This window comes from Gymnoscopelus microlampas, assembly GCF_963454915.1.
Source record: "Gymnoscopelus microlampas genome assembly, chromosome: 1".
Lineage (NCBI taxonomy): Eukaryota > Metazoa > Chordata > Actinopteri > Myctophiformes > Myctophidae > Gymnoscopelus > Gymnoscopelus microlampas.
Window position 1 is genome coordinate 28,601,423 of NC_139962.1, and position 21,516 is coordinate 28,622,938.

Sequence of the window (21,516 nt, forward strand, 5' to 3'; positions counted from 1 at the left end):
CTGATTTTCACCCGAACGTGACGTTACGTTCGGTACAATCCCTCCCGTTTTTTTCAGTTTTTTTTTTTTTTTTACTTTTTCCACAGAACCAGGAGATAACATGCATACAAACTGGCTCAATAGCGCCCCGTGCCAAACAGGACAGTGCTTTATAAGCCAGAGAGAAGTTAGTTGGAATGAGTATATCTGAGGCTTGATTTAGGCTCAAACCTTTTGAAAAACGTTTGAGGGACAAAAACAATATAATATTAAATATTTTTTTTAAATTCATGGTGTAGATCCTTTAAGCCAATTTTAATATGATTCAAATGAACCAATAAGCATATTCTGATATTTTTTTATAAACAGCTAACCGAATAACCGTTTACATCCCTAGAAGACCTAACATCTAAAAAGAAAAAACACCTCTGCTAAAATTGCTAGCATTGGGTACATTGTGTTCTGTGGCAATTGCGTCATAAAAGGAACCATACATTTTTGTGCATCCACAGACGAGGTGTCCAGTGGACAAGGCTCTGCTCTGAAGTAAAGGTAGTGAGCTTCTGCCTTGCTCTTCCCGTTTTCGTCGTATTCGCTGTCCGTTCCGGAGTCTTCCTCTGCGGTGTCCCAGGTCTCTTTCTTGCCCTCGTGTGCCTTGGAGCGACGACTGCTGGTGATGCTGTGCGAGTCCAGGCCGTTGGCCAATTGGATGGGCCCGCTGTCTGCGTTGCACAGCGTATCACTACTGTGGCTGGAGCTCAGTATATCACTGTCCACTGAGCTGGTGCTACGGTCGTTATTCACCTCAGAGTCTGAGCGCTCCTCACAGACAAACTGGCTTTCAGGGTCGGAGGCCCCACCACTGCCTGCACCTGCGTTGGCCCTGATCCGGTTCTCCAACTCTCGGTTGTCTGCGGCCACACAGGCAGAGGAGGCGGAGGCGGGTTCCTGAGAAGGCGACTCAATATGTTCAAAGTCACTGGTATCGGAGCTCTTCTGGCTGTCACTTGTGCTGGAGCTCTGCTGTTGCTGCTGGAGAGACAGGTTCTTTAGTTTCTCTGTGCTTTCTTCTAGGATAGCTTCAACAGACTTCCTGTTACCCTTTGAGGACTCTATTGACACAGAGTCACCAGCAGATTTTTGGCAGACAGTTCTGTTGGTCAGGGTACCAGGAGACTGTTCAGGCAGCAAAACCAAGAGTCTGATTGTGTTCCCGTGTCGATCAAGCAGTTTCCACAAGAGAGAGTCAGTGAAAGTGAGCTGATGATCTGTTGAGTCTGAGCTCTCTACAAAAACCTGCAAAAAAATAAAAGATGAAAATCCAACTCATTTGCTTTTCTAATGAATATATACAAACAACACATACACAACAGCATCAAACAAAGGTCATTCTTATTTGTTTGAAAATATTAATATCCCTTTATCAGACAAAACAATAAAAATCTCACAACCTTGTTGCTCCTGAAGAAACCCTCAGCTTTCAGTGTCTTGTTTGGGACACAGAGGAGCCGAAGGTCATTGTAGCAGCGCTCCAGGACCACACGCATGTTGTCTGCAGACAGCTCGGTAGCCTGGGGACAAACAGTACACATACTGTTGATTTGTGCTTGGTTGTATGCACACCGAAAATAACCGACCTACAAGCTCACAACGAGTCATATCATAACACATTGTGAGCTTGTAGATCTGCTATTTTCAGTGTGCGACACAGACATGCAATAAAAAAACACCACAGAATTGGATCTCACTGAAATTACAGGTCATGTAGCATCCGTTTAGTCTATTTCATAGACTCGTAGTGGTGCTAGAAATCTTCAAATAAAACCATCTTGACAGAAGGTACAAACTAATCCATTTAGAATGGACATTTCGAAGAAAATGCAAGTATTTACAACAAGTTATGCAAGTTAACTTGTTATAAAGTTATTTCCAGTTTGTGTAGGCTGCCCTAGCCTTCCTGCTTTCGTGCCTAGAGGGGCGGGTTTTACATCTCCGGAGAGAGAATGTGTGTGATCCCATTGGTTCACCGATCTGTCCGTCAGCCCCCGCCCTGTCGACAACATTACGAGCGACGCCCACTGCACTCTGGTTGGTTGGGGAAATGAAACACTGCCTATACCCGGAACACCGACTCGTTGATCCAGGCTTTTATTTTTTAGCAAAAATAAAAAATAAAAGCTTGGAGATCGAGGCTACAGTTTGTGTGAAAACAGGTAACAGAATAAGCAAGGGTAATCTTTTATAAAGGGCTGTTATATTTTAGGGTTATATTTTAGAATATAGTGTATTATGTGTTTGTTTCCTGGATTTGAATACTTACATGATACTATAGGAAAGGGAAAGATTGTGTCAACATGTGGTGTTCTGAAGAAGTCTACCTGTGCAATAAGCTGTTTGAATTCAGTGATCGTCTGGTTCAGGTAAGCCCTGACACTGACTGGAGTAGCGATGGTCTCACTCTTCAGATCCACTACGTGAACCTTAACCATCACCTCTGCAAAAGAACAGGTGCACAACCCATTAAATATGGCAAGCAATGAGTCAACAGTAACCACCAAGATGCATTAATTTCAGCAGTTACTACATCATTGATTAAATATCTTTTGTACTTGCAGAAGGCTTCTAATGAGTTATTTTCTAAAAGAGCATAATTTGCATATAATGACATGCCCAAAATAGGGAAGCTACGGTGAAAGTGTTCAATCTGTGTAAAACAGATCGATTACTCACAATGCACTTCGATGCACACTTCAGACTAGAGCTGAAACTATTGATTATCTTCTTAGCGATTATTCTATCAATTACTTTTTCGATTATTTGAATAATAGATACGCACGTTTTGTTTGGAGATTTTACTTGAACTTTCCTATTATTTGAAAATGGAATATTTTACAGATTACTTTTTTATAATGGATTAGTCTGATTAACTGTTGCACCCCTACATCAAATAGTTCATAATAGTGTAATGCTGACCGCCAGGTTTGTAGGGCTGGAACACTTGTTCAGGCTTGCGTGTCTCCAGCAGAAGGTCAAACATGTAGGAGGACTTGACTCCTCCCAGCAGCAGGCCCATTGGCGTGTCGTCCTCGCCCTCATAGGAGCGCTCCAGGTACTCATGGAACTCATCATATTTCACCAGGCGACAGCATTCCAAAGGGACCACGCCCTCTAACTCCATCAGCTGAGTGAAAGAGCACACAGATACAGAACCAAATCAAACACAGACAAATATATCTTTGTGCGACGAAGACATAATTAGTAATACCAATGTAACCACAACAACTCAGGCTTTAACGCCATACTAAAAGAACAGCTGAAATGTGATTTACAAATAGGAACTTTGTTTTTTTATCCTAGTGATACTCAATATTTCTTTACTGGACTGGAAATTATTTTTTACATTACAAAATTACTCTCAAAACGGTTACAACAACAAATAAATTATAATAAAAAATATTTTGAATACTGTAACTGTCTGAAAAGGTGTCATATAATCCCATGAGGGATGGGCCACGAGGTGGCATGACACTTAAATAAAATAATTCATTCATAACAGAAATTCCCAAAGTGGGTGCACGCAACCATTCCCACATCCATTAAACCACCAATGTAATGATGGTTTAATGCTGCTCTAAGACACTGAAAGTTAAGTATGTTTTTTCTTGTCAGGAAAACAATTCTGGTCAACTTTATTTTGGGACATTGAAGAGGCACAGACCTTGCTCTGCTCTAAGCTTTATATTTGTGGCTGCACCTGCGCACTCAATTTAGGGGATATTGACAATATTCTCTTGCTACATTGTTGTAGTTTTTACACTGCTGTTTTTATTCCATGTGATTTTATTTGAAGCGTCTTTGAGTATTGTGAAAAGCACTGTACAAATAAAATGCATTATTATTCTGTATTAATGCAACAGTTGTAATACATTTACTCTTATGTTTTCCAGTTTTCACAGGTACCATACCTTGTAGGCCATCTCTGTTGCTTCTCGTAGTGTTTTGTCCTTGTGCACTTCCAGTTTGTTCTCCATCATCATCAACATCTTTACAGGATGCATACAGAACAGCTTGATCTGAATGTAAACAAAAGGCAGTGAAGATGGTCAGACAAAAGGCTACATTCGGACTGGCATCCAACTTTTGGCCTCTAGATTGCAATCACATTGGTTTTAGCTAGTCTGAATAGCAAAAAATAAAAACGACATGGGAACAGATTTTTGCTAATCAGATTGAACCACATTCCTAGGTGTTGGTGATGCGGTTCAAGATTTCTAAACATGTGTCTCAGTCTGGACACCAAAGACTGATTTACTTTAGTGTTGCTCACCGAAAATAGCAGATCGCCCATTTTCGGCAAGCAACACTGTCGTACGAAGGTATAAGTTAAGCATTACTCACGCCGATGTCGTTACTACAGCAACCAATGTACTAGATAGGTTGATGATGTTTGAATACACAAATCCGATTTAATCCCTTGCTAGTAACAGTGTTACTGTCAGTCCAAAGATTGTTATTTGTGAATAAAATCTGATTCGCCTGCAGTCTGTCTGGAAGCAATTGATCCTTGTACAAAGGATCATGAACCAGAAGTCACCTTGCAGGTATTGCGTTCAATCTCCCGCTGTCTCTTCTCATGCTCCTCAGACTCCTTCTCCTTCTGGACCAGACGTTTGATGTGCTCTGGGAAGTCCTCCGCATCCAAGTACTCTGCAGATAATGACAGACAGACCAGCCATCAGAGAGACAGTGTAGGTCAAATCCAGTTAAATGATCAGGTCAGATTAATATATAATGATCAATATAAAAAACTATGGTCAAACTACAGAAAACAGCAACATGAGCCCAACGGCAGCGGGAAGGGTTGTAATAGTTCTATATTAGTGTGGCCGTTGTTTTATTGTAACTCACTAATCTGTATGAAAGGGTGTAGTAAAGCTAATAGAAAAGATGTTTCAATCCCTATTAGGGGCGGGAATTGGTAGGTACCTGACGATTCAATTCGATTCCGGGGGCTACGATTCAATTAAATTGCGATTATTGCGATTAATTTACTTCCATTATATTTTATTGATAATAAAAACTAATGGAAGAGATGTGTCACTGTCAGCTGGAAGGTTATATTTGCCAACATCAACAATTGCAGAAAACTGACTGACTGGTGGTGATATAAACATACCTGACACAAGTTTTAATATCTAGATTTGACAGCAACACAAACTAAGTGCATGACCTGGTGAGACCGCGGGACATGCATCCCAGCGTTGTCAAGCTTGCAATGCACATCGGGGATTTGCATTAACTAGAGTTGTGTTTTATTTTCGTTTTTACGGCCATTCCGAGGTCGCGGGATTAGTCCCGGGGCGAGTGTGTTTTTGGGCGACTGGCCGGGGATTGCATATACTTCTCCACACAACGGTGTCTAACCGAGAGAGTTGTACTTCTCCACACAACGGTGTCTAACCGAGAGAGCTCATGCAGATCACAGCTGACAAAACAAATATTATATATTATCGGAGCTATAATTAATGTTTATCGGGATGACGTCATAATTATCGGGCCCATAATTATCGGGCCGATATTTATCGTGCACCACTAAAACCAACAAGAAAAGAAACAAGTCCTTTTTTGTAAAATAATACTGACTTATAACAAAGGCTTCTCAATATTCTGATAACCAACCAAAATATGGCTGCTGCTCTGTGCAATTAACGATAATGAAAAAAAAACAAAAAAACGAGTGGAGTGGTGAAAAGGGAGGGTAGGTCCTTCAATGGGGTCATTATGTGGGCACCCTGCTTCATCAACGTTCCACTGATTAGCCCAAAACGTCTCCAGAGGGCTCAAAGGTGTACCTGGCGCCCCAGATATACCCTGGTTCCATACCCTCCATATCTCCTACTGGACTCATGTAAATTAATATCAAGATTAAGATAACCGTTCTTCTGTCCATGATGGGAGCTGGGAGTGGTATATTAAAACTACTGCACCCACATGGATCACATAATGTGGTCTGAGAAGATTGTCGTACACTGACCTCAACCACATACAGTCTTCCTTAATAACCAGCATTCATCCCAGCTGAGCATTCTAAAACTACTGAACTGCTACCATTGAAAATGTATCAACAACCACCAAATGATTCAAGTCATTGTACTGCAGCAAAACTACAACAGAGGTAAATGAGTAACTTCACAAACAAGAGTCACCACCAAAAAACATTATATTGATGTTTCCTTCATTTTGACCATAGCATTGCGGATTTAACAGGACAAATCCCTTACTTGCATTCCTTGTGGGATCTTTCAACCTATATATCAGCATGTACGCATTTGTAGAGCTGTTGAGAGAAAATAGCATGTTAAGCAATAGATGATAAATGGACAGAAAGAAAACGATGTATGATCCATGCCATCTAATGCTGTTTGCTTATGTCCTCAATATCTACATGTTTGAACAAACTGACATCCAAGTCAGTTAAGAGAGCAATTTTGACAGTTGTTCCATCTAAAACTCATACAAAAATGTTCACAAATGATTTGCTCACAAATGACTCAGAAGCCTCTTACAGAAGACTTGTTTATGTAGAAATATATAAATAAGTATACCGTGACATAATCTGCATGACCCTGTTGAAGGCCATAAGCCAAAACACGGCCAGGCTATCCCAGAAATTATTTTCCTTCAATTAACCTGCATGTAACCAAAACATTAATAACAGTACTCAGTAGAGCACATACGTCCCCTTTTGACCAATAGAACTTCATGATGCATGTGACCAGTTAATCAGTTCTTCATAGGCCCATGGCCATGGTTTAAAAATATTCTGATAACTTGCACACATACTGTAAGCCCTATTTTCCAAAATAGATGTTCTACAAGCTCACACTTGTGATGTGTTGTGAGCTTGTAGATCTGCTATTTTCCCTATTTATGAATATTTTTGATATTTTTTTGTCACAATGCGACACGTTGTGACTTTGTAGATCTGCTAATTCTGCAATTTTTCAACATTTTAGAAAAATGGTAGAAATGTTTGCCTACAATGACATGCCCAAAATAGGGACGCCATGTTGGAAGCGGTTAACATATGTACACAGAGGAAGCATTTAGTTGTAAATGTTCCCACTGTCAGCCTGCTGTGATCAACACAGTGGGTGACCTGCACAACACAACTGACCTGGCAAAGGCACTGGAATAATACCCTCTGCTCCCTGAGGACCCTCCATATGTCTTCCTGATATCCTCCTGCGTGATCTACACGACAAAAATAAACCAAAAGGACAACTGTCATTTACTATGTAAAACCAAGTAGTCATCATGCGCTAAAGCAACAATACCAAGAGAGGTAATTGTAGTTTTAAAAAGGACATGGATAAAAGAATAATTCATTGTCTTGGTTTATTTAAAAAGTGGAACATAGCATTCATGTAGCATGGTGAGTTAGTGGGTCGGTAGATGTGCAGAAATATCCAATTGAGAGCTGAGGCTAACCTTGCTAACATGCTGATCATTGAAGCTGTACCACTGGCCATCAGTAAAGGATTTGATGCAGGCATAATAATGGCCACCTGCTGCGCTTCCAGAATGGACCATGACGGAGAACAGCTCAAAGGTCAACACACTCTAAAGAGAAGAGAGGGGAAACAGTTACAGTGTGTTAAGACGATAACAATCAAAACAACTAGTGCACCATGTCCAATCATTATCTTTGAGCTCAACACCCAAGCCAAGTTCATCAATATGAACAATGATTGCCAATTCAATGGTGAAGAGGGCGATTTATACATAGTTCTTCGCTGGTGTCGTGCACTGAAAATAGCAAAAGCTCACAACATGTCGCAGCGCGATACGTTGTGAGCTTGTAGATCGGCTATTTTCAGTACGCGACATCGGCATGCAACCAAGTAGGGGCGGAAATTGGTAGATACCTGACGATTCAATTCGATTCCAAGGGCTAAGATTCAATTAAATTGCGATCAGCAATTCATTTACTTCCATTATATTTTATTGATAATAAAAACTAATGGAAGAGATGTGTCACCGTCAGCTGGAAGGTTATATTTGCCAACATCAACAATTGCAGAAAACCAACAAGGAAATAAACAAGACCTTTTTTGTAAAATAATACTGACTTATAACAAAGGCTTCTCAATATTCTGATAACCAACCAAAATATGGCTGCTGCTCTGTGCAATTAACGATATGATAAATATTTTTTTAATAATGGATTTTTGACATTTGTGAATCGATTCATAATCGTCCATGTCCGGATCGCGATCAATTGCTGAATCGATTATATTTTCGACCCCAACAACGAAGTATAAATCAGAGGTTAGCTTGCGGAAATGGACTAATGGGCTGCCAACATCTATATGCTGCCAGGTATTTAGTAGCATCAATACAAAATCCTGTTGAACACTACAAACCCATCGGCAATGCAACTGAATGCCATTAACCATCAAGAACAAAGACCACATCCACATTAAATAGCATTTACGATGATGTTCCGTTTTCGCTGTTCGTCGTTCGATATGTGTTTGACAATATTGGGGCTGGCTGGCTCACCTTTGGCTTCAACACTCTCTCAGTGGTGCTGGTGCTGTCCAGACAGATTCCCTCGTCCAAGCAGTCATCAGTGGAGAAATCATTGCTCATCTGGTCACTGTGGCAACTACCCTCGTTCTCTGCCCCACTGTCTGTGCAGCTCTCTGTCTGAGGTGATTTCTACAAGGGGTTCGCAACAATGAACGGTAACGGTCAATGTACAACGGGGTGGGACAACAAGGTCAACCATAACTCAAGAAAGAATTATTAATGACTTTGTGGTGACTAATAGGAAAACCAGAGGTGAGTTCATGCGAAACATTTTGCACTATGCTTGAACGTGGTGTAACTCAGAAAAAGGTTACAGCAGGCCCTACCGTGATACCGGGTCTCACCTCGTCCTCCACATCAATGAAGGGACTCATGTCCAGCTCCTCGGGAAAGGTCATGCGGTCATTCAGCTTGATCCGATGCATAGTGGTGTAGTCAAAGTCAAAGCGCTTCAGCTGCAATGTCAGCAGGTAGGGAAAGTGCAGAAACCTCAGCCCCTGTGTAAATAGTGCATCAGTCAGGGCAGAGGTAAGGTTAATGGTTACGCACCATCTTCACTCAACGTGCCTTCACCACCTTCTTTTTCTCCGTTTCTCACCTTACGGGCATCACATTTTTTTTTGCAGCGCTCACAAAAGTACTGGTTGGGGCCGTCAAGAGTTTCTGGTTGAACGAACGACTGCAAAGCTTCTTCCTGTTGTAGCAGAATGACACCATTACCACATAATAAAAAAATACTATTTTTTTTACTATTACCATTACGATAACTGCTATTGCAATTACATGTAGAAATAATTACCAATTAGTTACGTTTTTGATATATATGAGATATTCATCATAAAATACAATAAATGTAATCCCACAAAGTAAAGTCAATGTCAGCGTGGGTGTGAAACTTGAAGTATCAGTAAAAGAAAAGCTAATGCATGTTGCCATGTTTTTTTCTGTCAGTGTGTAAAGTGGTTAGATTCAGAGGGAAACGCACCACACTGCCAAAAGCCTGGCTGGCTCCGAAGGGTCTGATGACAAGAGGGATGTCCAAGTATGTATCGATCCTCCAACTTTCATTGCCACACTCCAAACAGCGCACATAGTCCTTCAGCTTACCCTGGTACAGGTGGTTGATCAAGTCAGCCTGCGGGCAAGGCAAAACCAAGAGTAAGTGTTTCCCATGTGGTACTAACGTTACCTACCAGGTGTCCTAGAATTGTTTTTGGCCAAGGTCCTGGAAGGTCCTGAGACAACATGCATGCATGCACACACGCACAAACAGTACTATTCAAAGTATCATACTTGATAAGGGTTCAATATTAGGTCATTCTGTGCACAGAAGGCCATATTTACTCAAGGTATCATAGGATGCTAACATAATCTTTTAACCCCTCAACTGTACATTTCAATCAAATAGGCATTTGTTTTTCACAAGTAACGTTAGCCCAGAGCTCACATACACAGACCTGAGTGCACACAAATAGGGAATTTAGTGTTTAGGGCAAACTCCTGAGATCAGAAATAGCAAACCCTGGGGCTTATTGACCCCATTCCCCTGTTCTCACAGTAGGCCTTTTGTTCCGACAGTGGGATAGCATTCAGACAGGCTGCTGGGATTATTGTTGTAAGAAGAGCAGTGGACAAGTTTCTCTTACCTGCTCAGTTTGCTTCCACTTTTGCTCCAGGGCATCAAACATGACCCTGCACAGCTCCTGGACGTCATGTTGCTGCCAGGCTGAAACCATACATACATAAACAATATAAATGAATGTGCTGACACAGGGACATTTGGTCACTGTCCGATCTGATCTGGGTTAGAGATGAGTGCTCACCCTCACTGCTGTCCCAGCCAAAGCTCCGAGTCACATCAGTGGTCTCAATGGCCCGTTTCTTACTTGTCTGCAGCAGAACAAACAGCCTCTGCAGCTGGAAGGGGATGCTGGTTACTGGGTCCTCCTCAGACTCCACAAACTCCCAGCTGGAGAAAAAAGTGGATGCAGAAAACAAGAGTTAGAATGCTGTCTTGTGATGGAATGCAGGCTGCAAAAAGAAAGGCTCCGTGGTCACAATCACTTACTTGTACAGTGCATTTCTGAACTCCGGTGTCATGTACAGTGTTTGGAGAAGGCTATTCAAATAGCAGGTCATAGCTTGATTAACCAAACCCACGTATCCTAAACAATAAGAGAGAAGGAATGAGAGGGCTTGTGGGAACGTCAGGAGATGCTTTCTTGCATACGGAAGGACAGGAACTACCTGTGTCAGATTTATTGAGGATAGAAGAGTAGGAGTAAGAGGGACTGCTATAGTCGCTACCACATCCCGCAGTGCTGTCTCTCGGCAGGGGTCCAATAAAACGCTCTTGGGAGCTGTCATCAAGTCCACTGCTGTCTGCTGTTCCCGACTCATCCTAATGTAACACACACACACACTTCATGCTTTTGCTGCTACGACACCTGAATTTCCCCACAGGGATCAATAGGGCTGTGAATCTTCAGCTATCTCACGACTCGATTCCGATTCTTGGGGTCACGATTCCGATTTTTTCAAAACAAACGATTCTGGATTCAAAAACGTTTTTTTTTTCGATTAAAAAACGTTTTCTTCCGATTCAAAACGATTCTCCATTCAAAACATAGGATTTTAGGATCTACTCCAGTCTGCTGGCATGAGAGCAGAGTACATTTACGTAGCTTTTATAATTGTAAAGGTTTTATCAACTAAACACACAAAGGTAAATCCAAGAAATCGGAATCGTCCAACAGTAGAATCGCGATTCGTATAGATTTTTTCAGACACCCCTAGGGATCAATAAAGGTCTATTTATCAATCCATGTATCTATCTACAATTTATTACACACAATTTAACCTTTTCAAAACTGCTGCAACAGTAATAAATCCCAGTACAGTATTCTAAACCTAAACAAATATACACATGAAGTCTAGGAAATCAAGAGCTTCTACCACTCACCGATGCAATCTGTGGCTGTTCTCCATCTTTGTCTGTAAGCTGAAGGAAATTCTTCTTCCCAGCATCAAACCCAGATTCAGACAGGGGCATTTCACTGCGGTGGTCCAGTGGTGCCTAAATTGTGAGAAGTAGTTTTGATTGATTGAATACTTTATTAGACAGAAAATGTAACCAGCATGGAGGTACAGTAAAACATTTAGGCTAGAAGGATAACACAAAAAGGTCCTGGCTGGCCATTGTGGTCTTATGTATTCAATTCATCAACAGAGCATAGAATATCAAACACATTAATAGATGTCATCAACAAATAGCTATATTTACAGAAAAAAAACACCACCACAAAAACAAATGGTTTTCTTAAACCACTCCATATTTAAGAATGAAGTCAGTGAAGGGTTTTCCAAATCACCAACCCAAAGAGAATCAGCTTACAAACAAACTCAGGTTCCCAATGAATCCATTTTGAATATCTTCTCCTTATGGAAAGTACCTTGCAGCCAACGAGTGCATGACCCTAGTATATGCAACAGAGGACTGGCTGAGGCGGAGGCACATGCAAAAGACTGCAGTGGAAAGAGTGCCTAATCCAGTGACCTACTCAGTGAGATAACTGCAGCCATGGCACCTGGGCTCTAGCCTGGGTCAGCAGCAGGATTAGCCAAGGCTCAGTACAGAAAAGGGAGTAGAATGCATGCATACATAATAAGCACATGCACAACTAGAAAAAGTGCTCCTTGGAGCACAGATATCCGCCAGGTCAAGTAGATTAGTGTGGGCCAGCAATATTCGGAATTCGCCAATCAGGCTGGAATGTGAAAAATCAGACGGATCGGAGGGATCCGTCTTGATCATTTGACTAAAGAGATCATGCGTACTGATGTGCGTGATGTTTGGACAACATTAGTGCGAGTAATATAAAAAAAATAGTTTTCCAAAGACCGGCCTCCTGGTGGCGCTATAATAGGGCAATGTTCAAAGGGTGGCATTTGTTCCTCAACATAGTACAAATGTGCGTGCAAAGTTTCAATCGGACGCTGTGTTCATGATTCACAACATTTTGTTCAAAACGGGCCACTCCTGCAAACTTTAGATGTCAATCTTAGCCAATCAAGATGGAATATGAAAAGTCTAACAGATCCGTCTTGATCACATGACTAGAGATCATGTCTACCGATTTGCGTGATATTTGGATAAAATCTTATGGAGTAATATAAAACAAGTGTTTTTATATAAGTTGGCCTCCTGGTGGTGCTATAAAAGTCAGATTTGAAAAATGCAGGTCAAAGATTTGTCCTTGGCCTCTAGGGAGTGCACATACAAAGTTTTACACAGATCGGTGCAGTTATAGGTAAAAACACGAATCGGCCTGTTATAGCGCCACCATGAGGCTGAATTGAAAATGTTCAGATGGCATTTCTTCCTTGGCCTAGTGAGAACGTGCGTGCAACATTTCACGGAAATTACCCGCTGTGTTCATGATTTGAGGCATTTTGTTCAAAACAGAGCACTCCTGCAAACTTTGGAAGGTATTCTAATTTCTTAGCCAATCAGGATGGAATATGAAAAATCTGAAATACCCGTTTGGTTTAATGACTATAGAGATACTGTGTACCGATTTGTGTGATGTTTGGGAGTACTGCCAAAAAATGTGTTTTGCAAAAAGCGGCCTCCTGGTGGCGCTATAACAGGCCCATTAAAGAATTTGAGGCAGAAGTTCGGAATTGGCATCCAGGGAGTGTGTGCACAGTTTCGCTGTGATCAAGCCAACGGTGCCGGAGATTAGCTGATCACAGACGGACGGACACAGACACGGACGGATGGACAGACAGACAGGGTGCAAAACGTACAATAACTAACACATGGTATAAACTCCTAGCCAGGGTGGAACAAGTGAGCTCTTGCTCTCACTTAAATGTTTTATTGGACTTGATCACTGTTTCTCAACGTAGGATCCAGGGAGGGACCATAGATATATATAAAGGCTAGATGGCTCAAGGGGGCGTCGCAAACATAGCTCAACCGCGGCCATCTTGCAACAGTCATTCATAACATTATGTCTATGGCCATGTATTATTGAAATAACCATAGCGTGCTCAATTTTCATCCGATTTTCAAACGGTTTGGTTTGTTGTAAACACCAAATATGTAGTTATGATACTGCATGCTTATAATTATAATCATGGATTTTATATGAAAATAACACAGGGGAACTGCATCAAATGGGGATATGTGGCCTAATGCATACTGTACTCTATTGCCTGCTTGTTTTCATGTTTTTTGTGGGGACTGCGGATGTACATTAGCATATTTTCTAAATCCAGGGAGTATGTGACTATGTGTGCACAGTTTCGGAGCGAGCCGGACCAACAGTGCCGGCCGGAGATTAGCTGCTCGCAGACAGATGGACACGGACGGACGGACAGGGGGTAAAACATACTCTCACTATGCCTTTCGGCCTGGCGGCTGGCGGAGACAATAATTCATAGCTTTTTGTAAATTGCAATAATGTGTGGTTGTCTCAATATCCCAAGCACAGCCTGGACTTCTCACGGCACACAGTAGAGAACACTGGTCTAGTTAAATGAGTTGTGTAGCTCTGCATGGAAGAGGTAGTGCATGCAGGATGCGGGAAAAAATTATGGATATATTTAATTTCTAACCATGTTAGCTGCATTGCCCCAAATGAGGTCAAAGGTGCCATTCACGTAGCCTGCTTTGTGGCCAACATCTTCAAAAAGTTTGGAGAGCGAGGTGGAAGCAGGCAGGTTGTGGGTCAGTCTCTCATTTACAGTCTTTGCATTGGTGGTGTCCTGAATAATACACAGCACTCTGGGCTCTTCAGCTGCATTTTCTATCTGCAAATCACAGGGGAGGTACATGGTAAACATGAAAAACTTGACTTTTAAAAAACATGCCATCAGAGCAATAAACAGCGTGAAATTCATGCTCTCACACCCAGAGATCCCCGGTTACGGTTGTTAGAACATTCCCGAGGCTATGGCAGAACTTCATCATTACAAAGTACAAACACACTAAAATAATACCCCAGCTGTGCTATGCAGTTCTTATATGATGCATGGTGAACTAGTAGCCGTTAGGTTTGTTAAGGGCATCGCCAAAACCAGAGGTCAGTATAACCCATGGTACCAAAATAAAACTTACGGTTAGGAGACTTTAGGTTAACAGAAGAATGTATCAGTGGCGGTATTGCATACCATCAACTCTCCAACCAACTAGCAAAGCTTACATCTTTCACATTGGCTTCTGTACCACCCTAATTTGTGTGGTAGTAGTACTTTCTAAGGTTTGGCGGTATGACTTCAAATAAATATCACAATTATTTTAAACTTTTGCCTTGATTACGATTAATGAACGATGATTAAAAAAACAATTTCTAGAGAGAAAGAGATATATAGCGAAAATAACCGATCTACATCACATTGTGTCGCGATGCCATATACTGATCCTTTCATAAATCATTAAATAAGTCTTCAATTTCTGCTTACTATCATGCACAGCAAGAACATTTCAGAATTCACTTTCAGGATACACAGTTGACAACCACAGTTGATTTTGAGCCAATACAGTAATTCCTCTGCACCAAGCATTTCCTGCATACTGGGTTAGATATTTGTTTTACTTACATCACCCTCAAATAAACATTAAATAGAAAACATAACACTATTAGCAGGGGTTACAGGCCAACACTATGAAGTTCTTCATGCAACACAGTGCACACCGCAACTCTTCTACAGCCATACACTCTCCTTCACACACAGGCAAAATATGGTTGGGCTACCTGAGAAAACCTTTTCTTCATTTCATCAAAAATATTCTGTCTGCAACTCCAAAACATACCCTAATATATGGAGTAGGTTGGGAAAATGACAATATCGTGAATTAAAACTGGAAACACCTGAAATATAAGTTGTGCAACATCAACAGCATTTAAAACTGTAGTGTAAACACCTAAAACAGAGGGAAATAAAAAGGTTGTGCAACATGCTGGTCTAGGCATCTACCAAAACACTTCATTCAAGCAGACCATCCCTTGCTAAAAATATCTAGACTGGATTAAAGGTCAACTTTCATGGATGATAACAAGGTACTGCCACAAATGCAACACAATGTATGGATGTAATGTAAGGATGTTGTTCCTTAAATACATTCTGAATGGCAGAAATATATGAATATCAATGTTACAGTGAGTCAAGGGGTGGGATGATGATTTTTTTTCCTATGCGATGCACAGGGAAAGAGAAGTTGAATGATCTGAACTTGAAATAAACTAATAACACACAGTGTGTTCATTTCCTGAGATATGACCAATTATGTAAATCTGACCTTTATTATGACCTTGAACTTTTCAACCCCAAATCTCTTTGGGGACTACTGAACATTCCCACCAAGTTTAAATCCAAAGATCCCAAGCAAAGTAGTTAAGTGTTAGCACACAGTTCAATGTAATCGTTTATATATACCAATGACATGCAATATCAGCCAGTGAAATCGTAGATGTATCCTGGGCAACCGATAGCCGAAATATGCGCAATAATGGCAAAAATAATCGGACTACAATCTAAACAGCACTTGCTAATTCTAGCAAATTCACTCTGCACTTCTACATAATGTATGTTACATTACATCTAGACAATATTGTCTCCTAAATTGTTTGCTTTTTAGATTTCTTTATGAGTTTACATTTGCGCCATATTAATTCAAATGTTACAGAATTCCAGGGTGTCTGGTGCGACTCCTGTTTTGTCTTGAATGTGTCTCTTCTCTTTGCCCTTGGTTTCCTGTCTCTCTACACTGTCTGAAATAAAGCATAAACCTTAAATGTTACTTTTCCCTTTGGCTTTGTTGTGATCGGTTGTTGTGACTGATACTTGGAGGGCAGAATCAAAGAATAGTGGAGGCCAACGATTGGCTGAAAGTTACAACTCAAAATTTGTGAGAATTTGCTAACAAGAAACTGAGTAGTCACCCTGTGTGCCATTGATTGCAGTCAAACTTGGAAACTACAAACAGAAAGTGCACTTTCTTGAGCTTGCTGTAGCCTACACTACACCTATAAACTGAGTGCCTCTTGAACTTGAGATTTCAACCTGGGCCACTTACATCAACCTAGCTCACCCAGGAGTAGAGCCACGCATGACCCCCCCCCATTGACGACAGTACTTTTCATCATGCACAAATGTTACATTTAAATGTTTGAATGACCCCAAATAATGATTTATATTAAATTTACAAACACATAAAACAATCCCCCACCCATGACATTTTGTTGGTCCTCGTGGGATCCGCATGAACCGAATCCCATTGCAGTCCTCTCCCAGGGAGTTGAAAAGTGGACCCAGAAACTGCTTGTAGTAGGGAAAGTGTTTCGCTGTGTGATTTGCCTGAATGATTAACTATCACTGCTGGTCATTTGATTATTTCATTCTACGCCTATGCTGCATGGTCATTGCTGTTTGTTTTGTTTGGCTTGTAGTGTCTATCATTACATGGATGTGTCTATCATGTATGTCCTATGTCTTGTTTGAATGTCTCTTCAGAATGCCTACCTCGTGAATTGCCGGCAGGGATAAATTACGGTGTTTTGTTGTTGTAGTTTGTAATGTTAGCCTCCCAGAGTAATACAGTAATTCAATAGTGAAAGTAAAAGACAGTGTACTTTTCATATGCCTACTAGCCACTTTCAAGTCTGTTTTTGCACACCTTTTCAACACGAATGACAGTGAATAGCGTTTAGTATGGAGCAAATCTAAAGATAAGGGATCTGAAAGAGAAGAATTATAATTAAGGGAAATTAAAATATGTAAAATATGTGACCAAAACGTATGTTGTAAAAGGACACTCATCGGAATAAATGTCAGCAAGACCACTAATAAATGCATCGTCACTTATATGCTCGAAAAACAAATGACACATTTCCCAGTACGTGTTGACGGTTTAACTACGTCATCCACGATGTAACTATGTCATTTCACAGGCAAGTTCGTCGAGGATAACCAAAAAAAAAACATGAAAAGGGAACTTTTCCGGGCCCACCCACAGGGCCCTCCCAAAACTACCCTAGATAACAACACACTTATCATCTTTGTCAGATATGGCATGTCTTGTTCAGATAAGTTAATTCATGTGTAACCCTGGGCTAACGACAACAAGCTGCGTTAAAAAAAGGGAATGTTTAGCAAGAACAAAGCTAACAGTCATTCGCTAATAACTAAACAACTATTAAGTTAAAGAGTTTTCTAAACACCTTATGTGTTTAGCAAACTCTTTAACTTTATAGTTGTTTAGTATCTTTGGCTGTCTTTAATCTTTGTACTCCATGGTACGACGGTGTCGCCTGCCCAAAAAGAGCAGTTCTATATAAGCCAACAACGCGTCGCGAAAGCTACGCGTTGTTGGCTTGTAGATCTGCTGTTTTTGGACAGGCAACGTTAGCTGTAGCAGCCAGCTGCTAGCATTAACCTGCTGCTATAGCTAGCTATGACATATTAAAAAGGTAACGGTTGTCATAACGTTATTATTAGCTGCTATCTGGTCTATAGGTGACGAGACAGCCAACCCATGATGTTCATTTTAAAAGGGTATTTATTTTTAAAATGTTAATATCTGAGCTAAAAAGTTTGTGAGAGCTAACAGTCAAACTAGCCGCTAGCTGTTACTAGCCTTGTCACGGAAAGGCCAGTGCTGCCATATTTTGTGAGAGAAATAAGCAACCAGGTCTAGGAAAACAAGCCCAAAAGAAGCAACTATAGGCCCCATGACCACTTTAAACCTATACGTGACGCAACGCGTTGTGAGCTTGTAGATCTGCTATTTTCAAAAACTCTTGCAATATAATGTAGAATATTTGGAATATTTTTGAAACATTCCCTGGCACAAACATTTATGAAAATATTTGAGAACCACTGGTTTAAATATTAAAATCAAGTACGCTTTAGAAACAAGCCCAAAAAAACGCAACCACCAATATTTTACAAGCTACTTTACAGAAAAAGAAGCCCAAAGTCGCTTATATATAAGCCAACACGGCAACACTGACGGAAAGGCCGTTCTGATCGTGTCTATCCTGTTTGCTCATTATTTGGCCTGAAAATGTTTAATCGCGACCGCGTTTCTATAATAATGCTAATTGCGCAGTGTGTTCCCTGTCAGGAATGAGTGCTAAATGTCCAGTTGTCAGTTCCACGATCCGTCCCGTATAGTAGCAATAATAATAATAACAATAATAATGTCTCACCTCTCTGGGTACGAGCTGGGTCTCTTCGTTGGGCACCATTTCCATTTGGGCGACACTTTTCTTTACACACACATCTATCCAGCTTAACGATCGTCAACGGGACAATAACACGGCGGCGCAGAGCACCGACATTGTGGTGCGTTCTAGTTGGGTTTTAGGTTTAGGCCCGTAAAACTTGGTGAAACAACTTGCGGTGGTGGGATCATCAAAGTGACATACTTTCTCTCACTCAGCTTCCCAAACAAGCACAAAAGTAAACCCTGCGCTACTGCTGCTGCTATCAATGGAGAAAGATGGCCGATGCTCAACTCCGCGAGACTTCAGTCACGGTGTCAGGCAGCGTCACATCCCACCCAGACAACAAGAGCCTGTGTGTGTGTGTGTGTGTGTGTGTGTGTGTGTGTGTGTGTGTGTGTGTGTGTGTGTGTGTGTGTGTGTGTTGGGGGGGGGGGCTGGGGTAGCAGGCTAGCAGCCACGCGCATGTTTACAATTTACTATACCTTTGCCTTACCAGTGCCTGTGCAAGTTGTAATAACACTTGCAATCTGGGAACCCATCGTCAAATAAAAAGGAAAAACAGCGCCCTCTGCTGTTTCTTGAGAGATTATAACACTTGTAACTAGGAAAAGGTGCTCCTCGGAGGCGGAGCACAGGTCTCCGCCAGGTCAGGTAGGTTATTGTGTGCCAGCAATGTTCCGAATTCACCAATCAGAATGGAATATGAAAAATCAGACGGATCTGTCTTGATCACTTGACTATAGAGATCATGTGTACTGGTGATGTGCGTGAATGTTTGAACAACATTTGAAGGAGTAAAATAACAAAAAATGTTTTGCAAAAACAAGGGTGGCATTTGTTCCTCAATGTAGTGCGAATGTGCGTGCAAAGTTTCACACAATCGGACACTGCGTTCGTGATTTGTAGCATTTTGTTCAAAACGGGCCACTCCTGCAAACTTTAGATGCCGATCAGAATGGAATATGGAAAATAAAATAGATCCGTCTTGTCTTGATCACATGACTAGAGATCATGTGTATTGATATGCATGATTTGGATACAATCGGAATGAGTAATATAAAAACAAATGTTTTACATAAGTCGGCCTCCTGGTGGCGCTATAAAAGGCAGATGTGAAAAATGCAGGGCTGAGGTTTTTCCTTGGCCTTTAGGGGGTGCGCATACAAAGTTTTACACAGCCTTAGCCAATCAGGATGGAATATGAAAAATCGGAAAGACTCTTTTTGTTTAATGACTATAGAGATACTGTGTACCGAATTAGGCTACGTGATGTTTGGAATCTGTAGGAGCACTGTCAAAAAATGTGTTTAGCAAAAATCGGCCTCCTGGTGGCGCTATAACAGGCCCATGTGAAAAATGTGTTGCATAGGTTCAGCTCTGGCATCCAGGGAGTGTGTGTGCAGTTTCGCTGCGATCAAGCCAACGGTGCCGGAGATTAACAGACGGACGGACGGACGGACGGACAGGGTGCAAAACATAGTCTTGGCCATGCCTTTCGGCCTGGCAGACAAGTTATTACAAGGCTGTGCACTTGTAAAACTACACACTTGTAACAAGTGCACAGGCTCAGTCACAGTTGTTTTCCCAAGGGTTTAAAATTGGAGAAAGTTTATTTTTCCCCCAAGTGTGTACATTTTACTTAGCCTCGCAATGAAAAGGGGCAATTAAAGTGACAATCTTCATCACAGCATAAACCATTTCATTGAGGATCATAATGAATCTGCTAAGATATAGTATATATTTTATACTTGTTGTTTTTGTATTCTGTATCCACACTTTAACAATCCAGGCAACTGACTTGACCCTAGTAATACCATCTGATTCAGCTGATGCAGCTATTTTGCCTCTTCTGTTATGTCTTCCATACCCAGAAACCAACTAGCCACAATATTACATGTGAGTCAAATAAGCAGGAAAGAATGCTGTCAGCTACACAATGGCATTTGGGGGAAGATTTTTGTTTTCATTTTCTGTGTAATTTAGACACAAGATTTAAAAGAGACTGCAAAAACAGCCTTCTATTCAAACAGATCCAAATTACATACAGTATGACATCACACATTTAAACCTTTGTGCTCCGATTACTAGCTGTAGGCTAGAGTTGTTCATGCTCTGAAATATAGACACAGATTGTCCATAACAGCACATTGTATCAGCAGAAGGCACACCCAGTGTCAATTATTTACTGCATTTACAATAGGAACCTAAACATGTGCTTTTCAGCATGAATACATATTTTCTTCTTTTTCATTCATCTCATTTTCATTTTTCAATCCATCTATATTTTTCCTTTATCCTCTTTCAAATAATTGAACAGTTATGTGGAAGATGATATTTACAAACTGATTGATGATATGAAATATGAACTTGTGTATTGTGGAATCCAAACAGCCATAGTAATATTATACTGCTATAGATTTCAGTTTAGAAACCCTATCCATCAATCAAACGGTCTGTATAGCACCTTCCTGTGGACCTACCGATGCACTGCTACCTTTTTTGCACCATATGTACATACCTGCTACTTTTTGCTGTTGTTGCCATACTGCAGTGGTGGAAAAAGTACTCAAATGTTTTACTTGTGTAAAAGTATCAATACTGCAATGTAGAAGTACTTTGTTACAAGCAAAAGTAGCCTATGTATAAAACAGGGCTAAAGTGCATGTATGTTTTATAATGTAATAATTTATATCTACAAAGTAACTAG

General features: G+C 40.9%; 1 protein-coding gene across 2 annotated transcripts in view; it reads right to left on the bottom strand.

The window, feature by feature from the left end:
- Positions 1-19,099, bottom strand: part of usp47 (ubiquitin specific peptidase 47) — a 28,941-nt gene extending 9,842 nt beyond the window's left edge. Inside the window, exons 1-21 of one of the 2 annotated variants that reach the window (XM_084052361.1) lie at positions 18,792-19,099; positions 15,336-15,395; positions 14,197-14,391; positions 11,537-11,650; positions 10,822-10,975; positions 10,643-10,739; positions 10,398-10,543; positions 10,221-10,300; positions 9,560-9,709; positions 9,173-9,268; positions 8,919-9,071; positions 8,545-8,703; positions 7,471-7,602; positions 7,157-7,233; positions 6,261-6,316; positions 4,574-4,686; positions 3,945-4,052; positions 2,953-3,160; positions 2,358-2,473; positions 1,431-1,550; positions 474-1,275 (exon numbers count right to left, since the gene is read on the bottom strand). In XM_084052361.1, coding sequence (XP_083908487.1) covers positions 474-1,275; positions 1,431-1,550; positions 2,358-2,473; positions 2,953-3,160; positions 3,945-4,052; positions 4,574-4,686; positions 6,261-6,316; positions 7,157-7,233; positions 7,471-7,602; positions 8,545-8,703; positions 8,919-9,071; positions 9,173-9,268; positions 9,560-9,709; positions 10,221-10,300; positions 10,398-10,543; positions 10,643-10,739; positions 10,822-10,975; positions 11,537-11,650; positions 14,197-14,391; positions 15,336-15,395; positions 18,792-18,836 — 3,181 coding nt within the window. In that variant the 5' untranslated portion in view covers positions 18,837-19,099. The remainder of the gene's footprint in view (positions 1-473; positions 1,276-1,430; positions 1,551-2,357; positions 2,474-2,952; positions 3,161-3,944; positions 4,053-4,573; positions 4,687-6,260; positions 6,317-7,156; positions 7,234-7,470; positions 7,603-8,544; positions 8,704-8,918; positions 9,072-9,172; positions 9,269-9,559; positions 9,710-10,220; positions 10,301-10,397; positions 10,544-10,642; positions 10,740-10,821; positions 10,976-11,536; positions 11,651-14,196; positions 14,392-15,335; positions 15,396-18,791) is intronic. The other variant, XM_084052362.1, reaches the window with a different exon arrangement.
- Between the last annotated feature and the right edge of the window lie 2,417 nt (positions 19,100-21,516).